At 45.5% G+C, this 18,794-nt stretch overlaps 1 protein-coding gene across 1 annotated transcript in view; it reads left to right on the top strand.

Annotated features, from left to right (window-relative positions):
• RPA1 (replication protein A1) overlaps nt 1-17,226 on the top strand; it is a 29,280-nt gene extending 12,054 nt beyond the window's left edge. The window contains exons 9-17 of the mRNA XM_054166163.1: nt 1,192-1,260; nt 1,400-1,592; nt 2,678-2,817; nt 4,696-4,844; nt 6,163-6,295; nt 7,726-7,902; nt 10,899-11,006; nt 15,829-15,915; nt 16,250-17,226. Of these exons, the coding sequence (XP_054022138.1) occupies nt 1,192-1,260; nt 1,400-1,592; nt 2,678-2,817; nt 4,696-4,844; nt 6,163-6,295; nt 7,726-7,902; nt 10,899-11,006; nt 15,829-15,915; nt 16,250-16,357 (1,164 nt within the window). The 3' untranslated portion in view covers nt 16,358-17,226. The remainder of the gene's footprint in view (nt 1-1,191; nt 1,261-1,399; nt 1,593-2,677; nt 2,818-4,695; nt 4,845-6,162; nt 6,296-7,725; nt 7,903-10,898; nt 11,007-15,828; nt 15,916-16,249) is intronic.
• Nucleotides 17,227-18,794: the final 1,568 nt, after the last annotated feature.

Raw genomic sequence — 18,794 nt, 5'->3', positions numbered from 1 at the left:
AAGATAATGTATGCCACATGCTGATGAAGCCTTCATAAAGACAGAATAGAGGAAATAAAGTGTGTTATAGGAAATCGGTTTTTTTATTACGACTGAAGCTTGTTATTCCTGTCTTCATTAAGCTGAGCTGCACCAACCCACTTTTTAGCCAGAATGAAGTCTTAAATGTATGACATTGCTGCTTCTGCCTTTTTGGGTTTTAGCCTTTTTTTCTTTTTCTTTTCTTTTTTTTTTTTTTTTTTTACTTCATCAAAGTCTATAGTGTGTGACTGGATTTTTGCAGCTTCAGAATATAGCTGTTTATGGAAACTGACAACCTAATACCGAGGTCTGTGGTGGCTTCCTGTAGATGGAGAGCAAGGTCTCATCCTTGCTCAGACACACGTTGGCAAATGAGGAGTGAGAGGAGCCTGCAAGTTAGAGGCTTTCATTTTCATGAGGAAATGGTAGTACAAATGGTTGTAATAGTAGGAGATTTCATCTGTGGTTTGTTTGGGGAATGGAATCTGGTTAATCTAACTAAGCTTGCAGTTTGTCAGACCTCTTATCAAATTATAGCCTTCTGTCGTGGAGAGGAAAAAAACAAACAAACAAGATTCTGCTAGATGATGTTGGGTATAAAATGTGAGGTTAATAATCTAACACCTTGTCATCAGCCATTTGTTTTCTCTGCATACTGTGTATTCAAATGTTCTCTTGGAAAAAAACCCCAATATTTACATCCAGTGAGCTTATCATTGTTATTAATCCTTACTTAAAGAGCTGACATCATGGATGAGTGGGAGCTATCCCAATATACTGTGTGCTAACTTGAAGAGCTGGGAGAATCTATTTGGTTTTTATGTCTTTTTGTTTGTCTGTTCCATGCAATGGCAATTAATGCCACTTTTACAAATGCTTTTTCAGAGGTGTCTTTATGATCTCTGTAATTCTTCAGCGCTTCGTCCTGAAGCTCTAGCTGTAGCAACAAGACTTCTGAGATGGGATTTGATGGTCAGGTGTAGAGTGTGTCATTTTTAGCTGTAACTACAAATGCAAGGAGGATGTTGTTTGTTTCTCCCATGCCTGGAGCTAGCCTGGCAGGCCACACTGTCTACAACTGATGCCACTTAACATTGCAAAGATTTCTTTTCCTTTTGTATTTCTTCATGCCAGATTTCAGTTCTGACCAGCTCTCCTGTTTTCCTGCAGGGTGAGATTAGAGCTACTGCATTCAATGATCAAGCAGACAAGTTCTTTCCACTCATTGAATTGAACAAGGTATGGTAGCATTGTGCTTTCATAGGCTGACATGAGCTAGGGAAGGGAACTTCAGCTTAGCAAGGATTCTTAAAGGTGAACACAATCTATTGTCTCTGACTTCTGATAATATCCTCTGTTTCATTGCTTTCTTCTGTAGGTGTATTATTTTACCAAAGGCTTTTTGAAGACTGCTAACAAGCAGTATACAGCTGTTAAGAATGACTATGAGATTACATTCACTAATGACACCTCAGTTGTGCCCTGTGATGATGCCCAGCATCTTCCATCTGTTCAGTTTGAATTCGTATCCATCGCTGCCTTGGAGGAAACACCCAAAGACTCAATTGTTGGTCAGTCTAAGTAGCCAAATAGCAAGCTCTAAAGCTTTGAAGTTTTACTTTTGTGTCCTGAATACTGGGTGGGTAGTGAGCACACAATGAATGCTTTGATTGTTGTGAGCTCTCGAAGTTATTCGGTGATGGTTGCCATGAAAAATACCTCGGGCAGCTTTCCTGTGAAGATGTCTTTACCCCATTCTGCTAATAATATAGGACAATTTTTCTTCTTCAAACTAAACTAGTAAATGATACTTGTTTATTGTACTATGATCATTGTTTTCCCCAGAAAAGGGCTGAGAGAAAAATAGCCTCGCTCAGCACGTGTGCATTTCATACCTTTCATGGTCTTGCTCGCTTTCACTATCTAATTATCGCTGTAGTGATTTTGGCACGATCCATTGCATCCAAGTCCAAGTTGCATGACTGTTTTGGCTTGCTCTGTGAAGTATTGGAGGTTTGTTTTTCTGTAATTTGTTGGGCAGAGTCCTCCAGAAAAATCAGAGGCTTGGGTGGGGGCGAGGGCTCTCGGGTTTCACAGGCACAAGATGCCTGTGATTCACAGACGTTCAGCTAGGAGTTGTAAAGGCAGATCTGTAATATTAGAAATGGCATAATTTTTTTTAAGGGGTGCAAAGGGGATTGTGTTAGCTCTGACTACCCAAAGGTGCAGGCTTGTTAAGAACTGCAACCTGGGGTCGCAGGGATAGAGTTTCAAAGTTTGGAATTGCTTTGAAACCCTTTGCCTGAGAGACTCTGCGCTTCAGCAGCGAGCGTAACGCGTTACAGGATCAGTGCCGAAGTTCTTTGACAGAATGTGATGGGAAAAGATAGTACAATGCCTTGATCTTGCTAATGTGGTGAGGCTTGCATTCATGAATATCTTAATGAATTCGTCAACAAAATTAAAGCACTGAAGGGTTCAGCCGTGGAACGTTCCTACCATAATGCACTTCATTTCCATATCAGATTCCATGTGAATAGGGAGCTCAGATGCAAGGTAAAACTCTGACAGTAGGTTTGAATTCTTCTCTTGTGATCTTGTATTCCCCATCTGTGACCCTCAAGTAGCTCTAACTAAATTGTAACTGGTTTTTCAGATGTAATTGGAATTTGTAAGAGCTATGAAGATGTCACTAAAATCGTAGTGAAAGCTAACAATAGAGAGGTATCGAAGAGGAACATTCATCTGATGGATGCATCAGGGAAACTGGTGACAGCTACGCTATGGGGAAATGAGGTATGTGCTTTCTTACCTGTTCTTGAGCACAGGTTCCTTTGTGCAGGGTGAGGAAAATGAGTGTGCTGTTGTCATCTGAGATGGGCAGAGCGCCGAGACAGGTCTTGGGTGTTCAAGGATCAGGGGCAGAGAGAAGGTGAAAGGCTGTCTGATTTCATTCAGGTGTGATGTTCTTAACCTTTCTCTGACAAACTGCTGACATGATCTGACTAATGTGTTCTGAACAACTGCAGACATTCTGTCTCAAGCCCAAAGTCTGAAGATAACAGGCTCCTGGTTTAGGCAAGGAGATGAGTTGCAGTTTGATTATGGAAAAGCCCAGTGGCTACAACTGTCTCGTTTGAGATTAATTTTATTCGTAGGGTGGGATACATGTTACCCTGCATAAATTCCTGCTTAACTAAGGAGTTGAGAGGCTGTATCTCAGACTGGGAGTTTAAAGCATCAGAGCCTTGGAACTGAAAGTTTCAGTAGTTGCAGTAAACTGCTTTTTCCTTTCAACAGGCTGCTTTGTTTTCTGCTGGCGTTGTAGATACTTGAGGATTTATGTTGCAGTCTATAAAATGGGAGTGATCCTACCAGCTTGGCAGTGTTGCTTTATGGCTAAATGATCAGGTGCGCTGGTAGTGTAAGTGGTTAATAACCATTAACCATTTACTGAGAGAAATGAACTAAGCTGAAGTTCCATATCAAAGGTTTGAGTTTGAACCAAGTTGTTACAGGAGAGGCAGTCTTACAGGTAATCACCACCTGGCATAACGCTTCCAACAGAGATCAGGGTCTGCATTTTCACTGAACCATCAAATCATAGAATGGTTTTGACTGGAAAAGACCTCTAAGATAGGCTGATGGTTGGACTCTAAGACCACCACAGCCATGAAACCATGTCCCAAAGTGCCATGGCCATACCTTTCTTGAACACCTCCAGGGATGATGACTCCACCATCTCCATGAGCAGCCTGTTCCAATGCCTGACCATTCTTTGCTAAGAGAATTTACTTCTAATATCCAACCTGAACCTCCCCTGGCACAATTTCAGGCCATTTTACAGGGCTGCATCTGTTTGCTGACTTGCAGAATAGAAAGAACAAGAAGCATTGAGGGGAAGTGAGGTAACAGTTAAGGTTAGCATCTGCATCTCCTTAACAACAGTGATTGCCCTAACTGCTGGTCTGTGGTGCTCCTGCATCTCATGGATAGGGTGAATGCTGCTGCTAATGCCAGCTCAGCTTGTTTGCAGTCTTTAAGCACCTGATCCTCCACTTGCTGGCTAAGTGGTGTGGGGTCCAGAAAATCTATACCTTTCAAAATGTCTCTCATGCCAAGAGGTTCTTTGTTAGTATCAGACATTACTCAAGATAACAAACTGATGGCAACTGAGCAGCATTAAAGCAGCTTTATGAGATTAAAATGGGAAGTTGAGAGAAAATGTTTGGTCAGCACACCTCCACTTCTGCGTTTTAAAAGGCAGTGAAATAGACAGGATTGGCTGAGTCAAGCCAAGTGAGTCGTTTCCTCTCTTGAAGAGTCTCATCTGACCAAATTTCTCTTGTTTAGAGAGCCCTCTATTCCTGTAACCCATCTCCCTGTCTAAAATCCTTGTGTAAAACTCCCACTGGAGGGTTCCAATCCCTTTTTGTTTTCCAGACCAGTGACGCGACTTAGGGATTCCCTGATTCCCCAGGACAGGATTACAGCTTTAACTGTTAGTTGCCTTTTCTTAACCCCCTAGGAGGGTTTAAAACCTTATCTTCTGAACACAGTAAGATAGTTTTGGTCCAGACTTGATCTCCTCATGATCTGTCAATTCTGACCACCAGTTCAGTACCTTCACTGCAGCGTGCTGCTAATGTTTTCCCCTTTTCTTCACACGTGCAGGCTGAGCGGTTTGATGGTTCCAGACAACCTGTGGTAGCCATCAAAGGAGCCAGAGTATCTGATTTTGGTGGTAGAAGCCTATCTGTTCTGTCCTCCAGTACAGTTATCATCAACCCTGATAGCCCAGAGGCTTTTAAGCTCCGAGGATGGTATGAGTGTGTTTATGTTGATTCGTTCCAGCTTGCTGCAGAGTATTTTATTCTGTTTCTCTGACTGAGCAGTCTGTATAGTACTGAAGAAAAAAAAACACAGCAGAGGATGTGGGTCCCAGGGATATAGAAACTTCTCTTCCTTGAAAGGACTGGAGCCTGAAAGGCTGTCCTTCTTAAGTTGTTCAATTCAAAAACTTCTAATTCCATGACAGACCTTTAAAAATTGCAATGGGAGTAGTGCATGCTGACCCAAAGCCTTGGAAGGCAGCATGAAATCAGGCTTGACCAGCTCTACTTTCTGAGGCATGATCTGAGGGAACAGTATTTTTTGTTATTATTTTTTTTTAACAGTTTTTTTCCCATTGTGTGGAATCTGATACACACTCTGTTAGTTATGGACTGGGGCAACTCTCTTGGCTTCTTCCAGTGTCCACTCCATACCAGATATTTTTTCAGTAGCAGAATAAGAGGTTTAGTGCTGTCAGGAAAACAAAGTGGTTTCTTGGTGGCCCTTTGCTTCTGCTGCAGGTGGTAGTTAAATTGTCTGCTGTAACTAGCAATGTGGTGAGAGGTGTTAGGGGTATGAATAGGGTTAAGTGCTGACAGCATCAAATTAGTGAATCCTGGGGCTTCAGGTTCTAGTTAATCACCCAAACATGGATAAAATACAGTGGCATACTCCATTTGTCACTGTGCTGTGCTGCTCCCATACTTCAGAAGGTCGTTGGAGATAAAATGGATGGTGGGACTTAGCTGTTACTGTCACACTTTAATTGAATTCAGGGTGGGGTTTTTTTTTTTTGAGTCTCTGGCTGGTGTTTCTCAAACCAGGAGCCACCACAACAGGATGGCAGTGCAACCTTTGGCTGAAAAGCTCTGCTTTCTTGCTTTCCCAGAAGCAGCATAATCTTTTCAGTGCTCTTTCCCTTTCTCTTTCGGAGCTGCTGCGAAGATAATGGTACCATGTAATTTAATTTTAATTATGGAAATATCTTGATGCCCTTAAATCTTGTTATCTGCCTGCCTTTGAGGAGCATGCAGTGCGTGGTTTGACCACTAGCTGGCAAACAAATTGCAGTTATATAGAACAAAGCTTGTCCTCCTCCTGTGGCTGTATGAAATACTGGGCTAATTAAGTCGGAGTAACTTATCCTGGAGTGCTGCTTTTGTTTGAAATACACACAAATTACTGGAATTGTTGCCTTTGCAATCGTTGACTTAAATAAACAAATAGAATCCCTCATGTACATGAAACTGAAATGCGAGGCTGAATGGTCTGCTCTCCAAAAATAGCAGTGTATCTTGATGGTTCCAGGTTTGACTCCGAGGGACAGCTCCTGGAGTGCGCCTCCATCTCCGATGCGAAGGGTGGGCCAGCATCTGGAGTAAATACCAATTGGAAAACTCTGTATGAAGCCAAAGCTGAGAACTTGGGACATGGAGATAAGGTAAAACATGGCCAGGGGAGTGCTAAGCCTTGTGTATAGGGGAGAAAATACAAAAGGTGGATGCTGTGCAGGCGTTCTGCTCCTTGAAGTGGTGCGGTTGTTGAGCAGTCCACGCGCACTCGGAATTCGTGCTGCTAAATAAGGTTGGGGTTTTGTAGTGGGCTGGGGGTTGGGGGTTGGTTTTGTGTGTGTGTTCTAGTAAATTCAAGGTAGTTGCTGATGTTGCAATGTGTTCCTATGTTGGCAAGAGAATTCTAAGCCTGCTTATAAATGGGGGAAGGGAAGAGTTCACCCCAAAGATGTTCATATAAATAGCACAAAGTGCTCTAGGAGAAAGAGGCACATTAGGAGGAAGTGGTTTTCAAGGGTGCATGCCTGGTCAATAGAAAAGCTAGGAATAAAACCCAGATCTCTGACATTCCAGTCCAGCAACCTCTCTAAGCTTGTACTGTTCCTTGACTTATTTTTAACTTTTATTTTTCCCCAAAGAAGTGCTAAGCCATTTGAGATATGCAGGATCTATCCGGGGTGGCGGGGGGGGAGAAAAAACCCAAACCCAAACTTTCCCTGTAACTCAGCTATTTGCTGTGATACTTTTTTGCACTACCTCTGTATCTGTTGAAAGACCTGACCATGGTTTTAAACCCTATGCAAGACCTATCCAAGGTGGGGGGAAAACCTCCTAAACTTTCCTTGTAATCCAACTATTTGCTGTGATATATTTTTGCACAACCTCTGTATCTGTGGGAAGACCTGGCCATGGTCTTAAAGTATATGCAAGATTCCAACCTGGTTTATTCTATTCTATTTGGGGGGGTGGGGGGGTGGAAAACCCCCTCTGTAATTCAGCTATTTGCTATGATACTTTTTTTGCACACCCTCTGTATGTGTTGAAAGACCTGGCCATTGTTTTAAAACCATTAGGATGATTCTTTTAGTATGGTGAGTGAGTATTTTGTTCTTTAGGCTATAGTTTAATCAAATGCTTATCTGTAACATTACACAGTAGGCTTTTCTGGGTTTTGTATTGGCTCCCAAAAGAAGCATTGGAAAAATGCAGAAATCTTAATCCTGTGGAGGGGCTGGGGGGGGGGGGGAAGTTGAAGATTTGAACCAGACACAATAGAGAAGCAAATATGCTTTATCTAAAAGAGGGGGGGAGGAAAGCACCAACAAAACCCAACCCTAGCAACTGGAGTTTTCCCTGCAATGGAAACACAAAATAATCTTGCTGCAGGGGCTTTATTTCACAGAATGGAGAGCCTGAAAAATCATTGCAACAGAGTGCTTGATTCTTTTACAATTTCCCAATAATCCATAGCTGTTAAGCTTCCTAATCCTACCTATCCAAGCAGGGGCTCCTGGCTTTGCGGCTGAATTCAGGGACTGGGGAGCGCTGGGAGGTTAACGTCGCTCACTCGCTCTCTTAGGCAGATTATTTTAGCTGTGTGGGCACCGTCGTACATCTGCGCAAAGAGAACTGCATGTACCAGGCCTGTCCCTCCCAGGATTGCAACAAGAAAGTGATAGACCAGCAGAACGGCCTCTACCGCTGCGAGAAGTGCGACAGGGAGTTCCCCAACTTCAAGTACCGCCTGATGCTCCTGGTGAGTTCGAGGGGGTGAGAGGAGAGAGGCTTCTGGAGCGCCCCGCAGGTGTTTGAAGACTGGAGGAGGCGCTCGGTGCCGTGGTCTGGTTGCTTGGTTGGTTAGGGTTGGGAGTTGAGGATCTTGGAGGTCTCTTCCAACCTGGTTGATGCTGTGAGTGTATTTTCATGAGAGTCAGAGAGTGGTCTGCGTTGGAAGGGAACTCGAAGGTCATCTAGTCCAACCCCCTCTGCAGTCAGCAGAGCCATCCTCAACTAGATCACAGAAACATTCAGGTTGGAAAAGAGCCTCAGGATCGTCAAGTCCATCCGAGAAGCCTACCCTGCAAGGGTCATCCCTAAAACATATTGCCAAGCACCACATCCAAACCACCTTTAAAGGCATCCAGGGTTGGTGACTCAACCACCTCCCTGGGCAGCACATTCCAATACCTGACCACTCTGTGTAATAAAACTTTCCTAATGTCCAGTCTGAACCTACCCAGTTCTAGCTTGAGGCCATTCCCTCTTGTTCTGTCACTAGTTACCTGTGAGAAGAGACCAGCACCAGCCTATCTACAGCATCCTTTCAGGTTGCCCAGAGCCCTGTCTAGCCTTACTTTGAATATCTCATTGGAACAGGCTGCCCAAGGAGGTGGTTGAGTCACCAACCCTGGATGTGTTGTAAGGTGGTTTGGATGTGGTGATTGGGGATATGCTGAACCTCATAGAGTAGGGTTAATGATTTGACTTGCTGATCCTGAGGGTCTTTTCCAACCTGAATGTTTCTGTGACCTCCAGGGATGGGGCCCCAGCCACCTCCCCAGGCAACCTGTTCCAGCATTCCACTACCCTCATGGTGCAGAACTTGTTCCTAACATCCAGTCTAAATCCATTCTTCTCTAGTTTGAAGCCATTGCCCTTCTTTATATCACTGCAGGCCTCTGTAAAAAGTCTCTCTCCATCCTCAGTTTGGGAAAGATGTTGAGTTGCTGGAATGTGTCCAGAGAAGGGCAACAGAGCTGGGGAGGGGTCTGGAGCACAGCCCTGTGAGGAGAGGCTGAGGGAGCTGGGGTTGCTTAGCCTGGAGAGGAGGTTGTAGCTGGGAGTGGGTTGGTCTCTTCTCCCAGCCAACCAGCACCAGAACAAGAGGACACAGTCTCAAGCTGTGCCAGGGGAGGTTTAGGCTGGATGTTAGGAAGAAGCTCTTCACAGAAAGAGAGATTGACCATTGGAATGGGCTGCCCAGGGAGGTGGTGGAGTCACCATCCCTGGAGGTGTTTAAGAAGAGCCTGGATGAGGCACTCAGTGCCATGGTTTAGTTGATTAGATGGTGTTGGGTGTCGGGTTGGACTCGAAGGTCTTTTCCAACCTGTTTAATTCTATTCTGTCCTTCCAGTACCTCCTTCAGGTACTGGGAGGCTGCTATCAGGCCTCCCTGGAGCCTTCTCATCTCCAGGCTTTTCTCATTGTTCTCCTTCTATAGCCCATACAAGTCTTGGGAGAGGTGGTGCTGTTAGCTCTGTTTGCCTGTCTGCAGTACCTGTGAGTTAGAGGATACTTCAGTGGCTCATGTGGCTGTACCTGAGTGAGGGATGTTTCATTGAGCTGATTAGCAGTTTGTTTTCCTAGTGCTCCAATTAAAAGCTTTTCTCTTTGCCAAAAAGTTGATGCTAGCTGGGTTGATTCTGGTTTCCAAGTGTACTATGCAGTGCAGAGTACAGATGGCCTACGCCTCTTCAGTAGTGAAGATAAACTGAAGTAAAATGGCATTTCTGGAGAGCAGTAATTGCACTTTTACAGCTGCTACCTATATTTAGTACATTTTTTTTTTGGTAGGTATTGTTCTGTCTCATGCTTTAATGGAGCCTGCTTCAGAAAGTTATCTGGGATTATTGTGATGCTCACTTACACCATAAGCACCGAACCTTCTCCTGGTTTACGTTGTGAGAGTTGAGTCTGCTTCTTAGAAGTGCTGTGCCAGGTGGACATGCAGGGAGAGGAGACCTAGCCCAGCAGTTTCACAAAACCACAAACTGCCTCTGAGTAATTTCTGACAGATTACTTCTAGGAATGCAGGGACAACTTCACACAGCAGAATTGTTCTTGTAGAACACAAAGGGGGTGCTGAGGGCACAATCAAGGCCTTCAGCACAGCATGTTTTCCATTTTCCCTACTCCTAGTTGTCAAAGCTGCTGGGAAATGCATGTGAGGCTAGTGCATCATCTGTTCACTGCTGTCTTTTCCTTGAATGCTTTGATAAGGGGGAAACTGTTACCAGGTACCAGCACATAAAGGGTGGTTACCAAGAGGATGGAGACTCCCTTTTTACCAGGAGTCATGTGGAAAAGACAAGAGGCAATGGCTACTTGTTACCCCTGAGGAGATTCCCATTGGATTCCAGGAAGAAAAATGTGCCACCATGAGAAGAGGCAAACATTGGAATCATCTCCCAGGGGAAGTGGTGGATTCCCCTACACTGGACAGTTTTAAGGCTCAGTTTGACAGGGTGCTGGGCCAGCTCATTTCTACTAGGCTATTGCCTAGAAAGGTTGGAGCAGCTGGTCTTTGGGGTCCCTTCCAGCCTGGCATTCTGTGTTTATGCTCAAGCACTTGGATATGTACAAGGCAAGTCTTACTGCTGTCCCCTTGGTGGTTGTTTAGAGCTACCTGTTCTTGCTCACAGCTCCTGAGTGACAGCAGAGCAGAGCTGAGCGTCCGTCCTTGTGATCTTGCTGGCCTTCTGTGGCACAATGTACTGTCACTGGTAACTTGCACTAAGTTACTGTGACATTCCATGGAGCTTAAGAAAAAGCCCAAAGATGCTAAATCAGTGCCTTCCACCCTTGGTGATGGAAAGCACCTACAGTACACAGAGCTCTGGTAGTTACTGGGAGCTTTAAAACTCTCTCCAGCAGATGTTCCTCTTTTGCCCTGTCTTCCTTGAGGAATGGGCAACTGGATGAAAGAGCCTGTTGGGGTGTTTTCATTTGATTTTTTTTTTTTCTCTTTTCCAGGTGACTATTGCAGACTGTCTTGACTATCAGTGGGTGACTTGTTTCCAAGACACAGCAGAATTCATTCTTGGGCAGAATGCAGCTTTCCTGGGAGAACTGAAGGAAAAGGTCAGTCAATTAGCTTATTCTATTTTTAGCCGATGCCTAGCACTTGAACTACGTTTCACACATCTTCTTGCTGGGCTGCCCTCAGATTTCTTTCTTTTCTGATCCTCCTGGTAAAGAAATATTCTTGTAGTGCTGACTTTTGAAGGCAGCTAGGAGAAGGATGTAAGGTATGTGTGGAACACGGGTGCAGATCCGTCAGGGAGCGTGACCTCGCCTCGGGGCGCACGTGTAGCACTCCCGAGTCAGCAGAGATGGCAAAGGCAGTGGATTGTGTTCATGCAGCTGCTGTGGAAATGAACAGCATTACTAAGTATCAAAATGCCCTGTGAAAGAAAAGGATATTCTTCATTTGGCAAGAAGTTGATCTTGCCCAGTCTCTGGGTGACAGGCCAACTGAGTAGCTCTCTTCCCAGGCTTGCTGTCCAGATGCTGGACTTCAGTATCTTTTCAAAGTTCACAAATCACTGCTTCTCCCTAGCCTGAAGTTCTTGGCAGGGACTTGTTTACTCTCCTCAGGATTGTTTTCCACAGGCCATCTGCCTGGAGAACAGAGATTTGCATGGTTTCCCCCATAGTTTGCTCCCACAGTCAGTCTGTCTACCTCTGAGCTCTTTTGGCTGTTAAAAGCTGTCCCTGTCACCTGGGCCTTGAGAGCCAGCTGCTTACTTGCCTGGTGCTACAGCCTTTAGAGGGCTGACAGCTCTAATGTTGACTCCAGCAGAAAGGACAACCTGGTTTAGCCTTCTACTTAGATTGGAAGAATGTGCAAAGAGGCCCTTTTGTAGCCATGAATGCTAACAGCATTATCCCTTATGTGTTCCAACAATTTGTTTACAAAACTACTAAGTTCCAGAACACTTTGTATGTATCTTTGGAAGTAGGCAGGAAGCTTTTTGAACTCATGTGTTAGCTCACTTCTGGAGGCTTGCCTTTTTTCTTTCCTTTTTTTTTTTCCCCTGCCTTCCCCCCCACGTCCCCCCCCAATATCATCAGAAGCTCTGTGGGTCATTTGCAAACCATGGCTTGTGAAATGGGTCGTTGGCAGAGATGCTGAAGTGGTCTTTCTTTGACAGATTAGCACAATTTTAAAGGTTTTAAGTCATTAAACACTAACAGACAGTATTTGCTTCTCTCATCTCTATCTTGCTGCTGGAGCGAGTCCAGGAGAGGGCCACAAAGATGATCCGAGGGCTGGAGTACCTCTGCTCTGAGGGTAGGCTGGGGGAGCTGGGGTTGTTCAGCCTAGAGAAGAGAAGACTCTGGGGGGGGATCTTAGAGCTGCCTTCCAAAACCTGAAGGCATCCCACAGGAAGGCTGCAGAGGGACTTTTCATCAGGGAGTCTGGTGATGGGATAAGGGGGAATGGTTTAAAGCTGAGGGAGAGCAGGGTTAGACTGGATTTGAGGCAGCTGTTCAGTGTGAGGGTGGTGAGACTCTGGAACAGGTTGCCCAGGGAGGTTGTGGATGCCTCCTCCCTGGGGGTGTTCAAGGCCAGGTTGAATGAGGCCTTGAGCAGCTGAGTCTAGTTGAGAGGTGTCCCAGCCCATGTCAGGGAGGACGGAGTAGGTGATCTCTGATGTGCCTTCCAGCCTAGGATTCAGTATAAGCTTCTCTGCTGCTTTTTCCTTTAGTCCAACAAAATTCATCTTTGCCTGATTATTTTTTTTCACTTGTTCACTGTATAACCTGGGGGGGTTGGGGGTGGGGGTTTTGGGGAGTTGGAGGGGTGGGATTTGTTTTGGCTTTTTTTTTTTTCCAAATGGTGATCCAGAAAGCATCACTTTGAGTTGTGTGTGAGCATTGCTGTGCTCCCAGGCTAAGGCTGGTTGCTCCTGGGGCTCTGTAGATAGACCAGTTGGTGGTTAAGCCATTCCTTTGCTGTGGGAGGGAGGTGAAGTGGGAAGGTCTGCAGAGCCTGCAGTTGTGGTTGTCCTGAGACCCTGTCATAGAGCTCATCTGCTTCTGCACAGCAGGGCTAGTTTTCCTGTAATCTACACACAAGAATGGGGTTTGGAAATTCTCTGCAGTGTCACAGAACCCCAGCATGGTGGGGGTTGGAAGGGACCTCTGGAGCAGAGTCACCCAGAGCAGGTTGCCCAGGATTGTGTCCAGGTGGGTTTGGAATCTCTCCAGAGCAGGAGGCTCCACAGCCTCCCTGGGCAGCCTGTCCCAGTGCTTAGTCACCCTTACAAGAAAGAAGTTTTTCCTCAAGTTCAGGTGGCACCTCCTGAGTTCCAGTTTGTGCCCATTACCCTTTGTCTTGTCTGTGGGCACCACTGAGAAGAGTCTGGCCCCACCCTCTTGCTTCTTGCCCTTTAGATGTTGATCAGCCTTGGATGATTCCCTGCTCCAGGTCTCTCAGCCTCTCCTTGTTAGAGTTGCTGCAGTCCTTTCATCTTTGTATACTGTGCAGTAGTTCATTCTGGGGAGCCCAGAACTGGACCCAGTACTCCAGGTGTGGCCTCACTAGGGCAGAGTGAAGGGGAAGGATAATTTCCCTCAACCTGGTGGCCACGCTCTTTGTAATGCTCCCGCCTGAATGCACCACCCAAAGGCTTTGGCTGTGTTAAGATAAGTGGTGCAAAGCTTGTGGTTCTGGGATGCTCAGCTTCTGTGTTCTGAAGGCTGGACACCTCTGCTCTGTAGGAAGAGGTGTTGCTGGAGCATCCCAATTAGCTGTGCCTGCATTTTTGCATTTCCATTTTCAGACTTTCCTAACTTGTCAATATTTTCTGACTCCAGTCATGCTTAATCTCAGCGAGAGTTCAAACAATTTCTTAGTCACTTTTAGTGCTTGAAGAGAACTGGGTGAGGAAGGAAGAGACAGCAGACCCTATGTAACAGTACAAACATGTAATGTCTTTTGAAGAGCTGCCTAATGGAAATGGCTGAGGGTAGAAAATGGAACATAATACGGAATGAGCCCTTGAGCGGGGAATGCTTTGTGTTCCAGGAGAAATTGGTTTTGATTTGACACTTTTATGAGCCTTTAAAAAAAAAAGAAAGGGAGGGGGAGGGGGTTGCTGCATTTTCTGTAAGCTTTTCTTAGTTGTTTTTCTCTGAAGACCTGCTGCAGTACCCTGTGAAGTTGGTGGGAGTCTTTTCCACTCCTCGCAGTATGCATTGAGTCCACGTCCAGGCGGTGACCACGCGGAGCATAGATATGCATGCTCGGTTTTTCATCTCCTTCTCCACTCTGCTTGTTACTGAAGGAGGGTAATGTAGGGTAGCAGTGACTGGTATGCTAACAGCATTTTTCACTCACTAATGGTTAGCATAGTTTGTGGCAGAGCTGGAAACAGAAGCCAAATGCTTCATGAAGCAAGTTTCTTATCTTCTAATCCAGTACGATGGCCAGAAGAGGTTCTTAATATGCAGGGAGGATAATGCCTAAATTCTGTTTGCAGGCTGTGAAACCAGCAACTCCTGTTCACCTTCATTTGTTGTGCTTTTCTAAACCTGTAGGAGAATGGCTGTGTAGTGCAAAATAGTGCTGTGCACATTTAAAAACAGCAGATGTAACACTTGGAGTATGTGTGAAACCGAGGTGGGTTCAATTCCAGATCAGATGCTCTGTCTGCTGCTGGAGTGACTGATCAAGTCAAGTGCAGCTGGTAGAGAAATGCATTAATAATTCCTTGTCTGTGGCATTGTGAGGCTGCAGGATTCTTGTGGAATGTCAGCAAAAGGGGGTTGGGTTTGGGGTTTTTTTTTTAACAGCTAATTTTTACCAAAATAAACTTCTTCACCACAGTCTCCACAACTTGTCTGCTGCTCTTCCACTGTTGTGACAAATTGCCTGTTATAAATGATGATGATGTTTAGTGTTCATATGGTAATTAGAATCACCTCCTGTTATAAATATGACAGTCTTCTGATGGGTACAAAAGCATGTTCAGAACATGCATCTACTCGTGATAGAACATCCTGGAGCAGGTCCAGAGGAGGGCCGTGGAGATGATCAGAGGGATGGAGCGTCTCCCATATGGGGACAGGCTGAGAGAGTTGGGTCTGGGGAGGCTGTGGAGTGGCCTTCCAGTACTTTAAGGAGGCCACAGGAAAGCAGGGGAGGGACTTTTTACAAGGGCTTGTAGTGATAGGATGAGAAGGAATGGATTGAAGCTTGAGGAGGGGAGATTTAGGCTGGAGATCAGGAAGAAATTATTTACAGGGAGGGGGATGAGACACTGGAGCAGGTTGCCCAGGGAGGCTGTGGATGGCCCCTTCCTGGAGGTGTTCAAGGCCAGGTGGGATGAGGCCTTGAGGAACCTGGGATGGCAGAAGGTGTCCCTGCCCTGTTGTTGGAACTGGATGATCTTTAAGGTCCCTTCCAACCCAAACCATCCTGTCAATCTGTGCTCTTGGGTCTGTGTCAGGATGTGAAGGATATGTACAGCCTTGATGGGGAAGCGGAGGAACAGAATGGTCCAACAGGCCAATTAACAGGGAAATAGTTAAGCTCTGACAGTGTTTGCTCATAGCAGCACATCAGCATTAGCCACTTGAGCAGCGTGAGGCACCTCCTGTAGATTTATAATGCTCTCATTCTCTCCACTTGGTTGCAGGTTTGGTGCAGCTCTGTGTCCTTTTCCTTAGGTAGCTGAAAAGTTTTTCACCTTGAACTGAACTTTTTGTTTTCTTAAACTAAGTTATGAGTTTGGCATCTACAGTTTGATGGAGGATTCAGCTCTCTTCCTACATGATCCAGTTAGTGCCACTGGTTTTGCCAACGTCAGCAGGAGATGAGCTGTTCTGAAAGTTCCTGGTGCTCCTGGAAGCCTGGGCTGCCTGCAGCTGATATCTGTCTTTGTCCTTCTTGCAGAACGAACAGGCATTTGAAGAAGTGTTCCAAAATGCAAACTTTAACACCTATGAGTTCAGGATCAGAGTAAAACTGGAGACTTACAATGTAAGTATTCCCCAAAAGGCAGATAATGGAGCCTGTGGCTCTTGTAGTTTGACCTGTCCTCCATCAGAGGTTTCCCCCTCCTCTGTTTGTGGGGAGAAGTTTCCCAAGATTCTTGCTCACAAGAGGTGTCCTTGCTCTTGAGCACTGAAGGAGGGATCCAGAGTCATTAACATTGCTCTGAAGCCGTGGTGTGTTTTAAATGGCAACACCACAGCTGCTCTGGGAGTCAAGTTTGCATTTCCAGCTAGCCCTGATACCAAGAGCAAGAAGCTGCTGGGGCAGAAGTGCCTGGAGTGCTCAGACACCTTTTACATGCTGTATTTCTTTCTCATAGGATGAATCTCGTATTAAGGCTACGGCAGTGGACATCAAACCTGTGAACCACAGAGAATACTGCAAGAGGTTGATTGCAAGCATCAGGAGAAATGCTTTGCTGAAGTGAGGAAGCTGCTACTGACTTCCTGGAGCTAGAACTTCCAGGGAAGCGCCGTAGATGATGTTACAATGACTCTTACCCCACCTTGTGTGTGACAATTTGGCACTAGTTACACCATGCATGGTAGTCCAGAGTAGGGGGCTGGGTGATCTAATGCTTATCTCTGAAGATATGCCTCTGAAGGTAGGATGGCCATGATGTTGTGGTCTGTTAAGCTGTGCCAGCTCTAAAGAGGAATCCCTAGCCAGGTTACCAGGGTCTTCAGGCAAGCCATGCAGAATGTCTGAAGTAACTTTGCTTTCTTACTCTCCGTAAAAGCTGAATTGTATAACCATTGTCTCCTCTTTGCCAGGAAGCAGTGACAACCTTGACACTTGGAGTTGTTGAGCAGAGGACTCTCAGAGAGGTGTGAAGTAGAACATGTCTATTAGCACAAGTTAGCTCCTTTCCACAGAATTCAAAGGCTTTTCTCTTTCCACAGGTGCCATGCAGTTGTTAATGCTTGGAATGGCAATATGGTAGAATTATTAATCAAAGACATATCTCTTATATCTGAAGAATATCCTTCCTTCAGGGTTTAATAGACTGAGTCAGATGGGTCTGATATTAATCAAAATTGTCTCTTCTGAGGAAGGCAGATAAGCATTGACTCTCCATGCCCCAGGGAAATCTAGGCAACTACAAAGCATTGCTTTAGTTTTTTCCCTTCAATTAATACTATGGATTTTTTTTGACTGGTTTCAGCTCACTTTTCTTGCCTAGACATAGTTTGTCTGCCTGTATGTTCAGTTTCTTTGGGTTTTATTTGTAATGGAGTTAATCAGAAGCAGGTCTTTAAACAGGGGAAATCTTTGTTTCAATAAAGGCTGTTGAATTCCTGCGCAGTGAATTTTTGCTTTCTTTGAACACCAAAGACTTATCATTACTGGAAAGCAATTAATTAGCTTTCATAATAAGCATTCACTGGGGGGAGATGTTACCTTATTACAAACTCTAAGGTTAGGGCTGGAGAATGGAGCCTTCTTTGCCTGATGTTAACAGCATGGAAATGCAGTGATATTTTCCCCCATTTCTGTGCCTGGGAATGCTGATGAGCTGGCACTTCTGGGATTTTTATTGACGTTTACACAGCAGTCTAAAACTAACCAGGCTTTGAGATTTGTTCAGACATAGAGCTGCTACAGAAAACAGTAATTATGCTACTGGGCTTTTCAGTCAGCAGAGCATGCTAGCTCTGTGTGCTCCTAATCACATTAATTATGTGTTCCCCGGCTGCAGCTCGCACAGCCTGGCATTTGCTGCACAGCTCCAAGCACCCAGGCAGTGCTGCAGTGGGTCTCTGCTAGCAGAAGTGAGGTGGAGCGCTGTTCCTTCATGCATTCACTTGGTGCCCTTTTGCTGCTCCTGAGTTCCTGCTTCTCATCTGAAGTCTCTGTGTGTAAGGACTGTAAAGGCCATTCCTGTTGATGGACACGGAGGACGTTAGCCTGGGCCCGTTAATTGCGCCAACAACCCCTTCCTCTCTTCTGGATCCTGAGGACCATGAGTGGGTTCTGCCGCTGGTGTCTTGCACTCCTTTCTTACTGACACACTTGTTCGCCCGACCTTGCTTGTAAAGCACCGAGCAGAAAATGACAGTGCTGAGCGCAGGGCTGGGCTGACAAATGGCAGTTAGTGATGATTATCCCTTTGCTAACCAGTCCTTTCGCTTCTGCTCCTCCCTTCCTAGCCCTTCTTCCCAGACTGAGAGTTGTAGGCCATTGGGATGGGCTGCCCAGGGAGGTGGTGGAGTCGCTGTCCCTGGAGGTGTTCAAAAAGGGATTGGATGTGGCACTTGAAGCCATGGGTTAGTAGTCATGAGGTGTTGGGTGATGGGCTGGATCTTTGAGGTCTTTTCCAACCTTACTGATCCTATGACTGGTAACAATTGGTAATGTAAAATGTTCCTTGAGGCTCCTTCCAGTTCTCAGGCTTCATGGGGATGTTTGTGGACCCATCTGCCGGCACTGCAGCTTCCAGCACACCTGCCTCTGGTGGGGCAGCTCTTTTTTCCCCAGGGAACTGCTGTGCATCCATATCCCTGGGCTTACTGTGCCGTCAGTCAGAGCACTGGAGATGGAAGGTATCAATACTCAAGGAGTATTAAGGTATCTTACAGGATCAGCTGAATGACCTTGGGCAGGAACAGAAAATCGACTTGAAACAGTTTGTGTGAAAAGTCATTTATTTGAGGACCCAACCCTCTGCTCTAGAGTGGATGCTCATTAGTGAACTGAGGAGTTGGAGGGTTTTAATCATGCTCTAATCAGCTAGTATATGATAAAAACATCAAGCTATGTAAGGCAAGGTATTTCTAGTGTAGCTATACAAGTACCAGAGCATTATATAAGCCTCTGCTGCGAGATCTCATCTCGAATGCGATGTGCAGCTCTGGTCTGCTATG

The sequence above is a fragment of the Dryobates pubescens genome, chromosome 13, assembly GCF_014839835.1.
Source record: "Dryobates pubescens isolate bDryPub1 chromosome 13, bDryPub1.pri, whole genome shotgun sequence".
Taxonomy (NCBI): domain Eukaryota; kingdom Metazoa; phylum Chordata; class Aves; order Piciformes; family Picidae; genus Dryobates; species Dryobates pubescens.
Note: the sequence above shows the minus strand (reverse complement) of the source record. Positions and strands in the feature narration are given on the sequence as shown.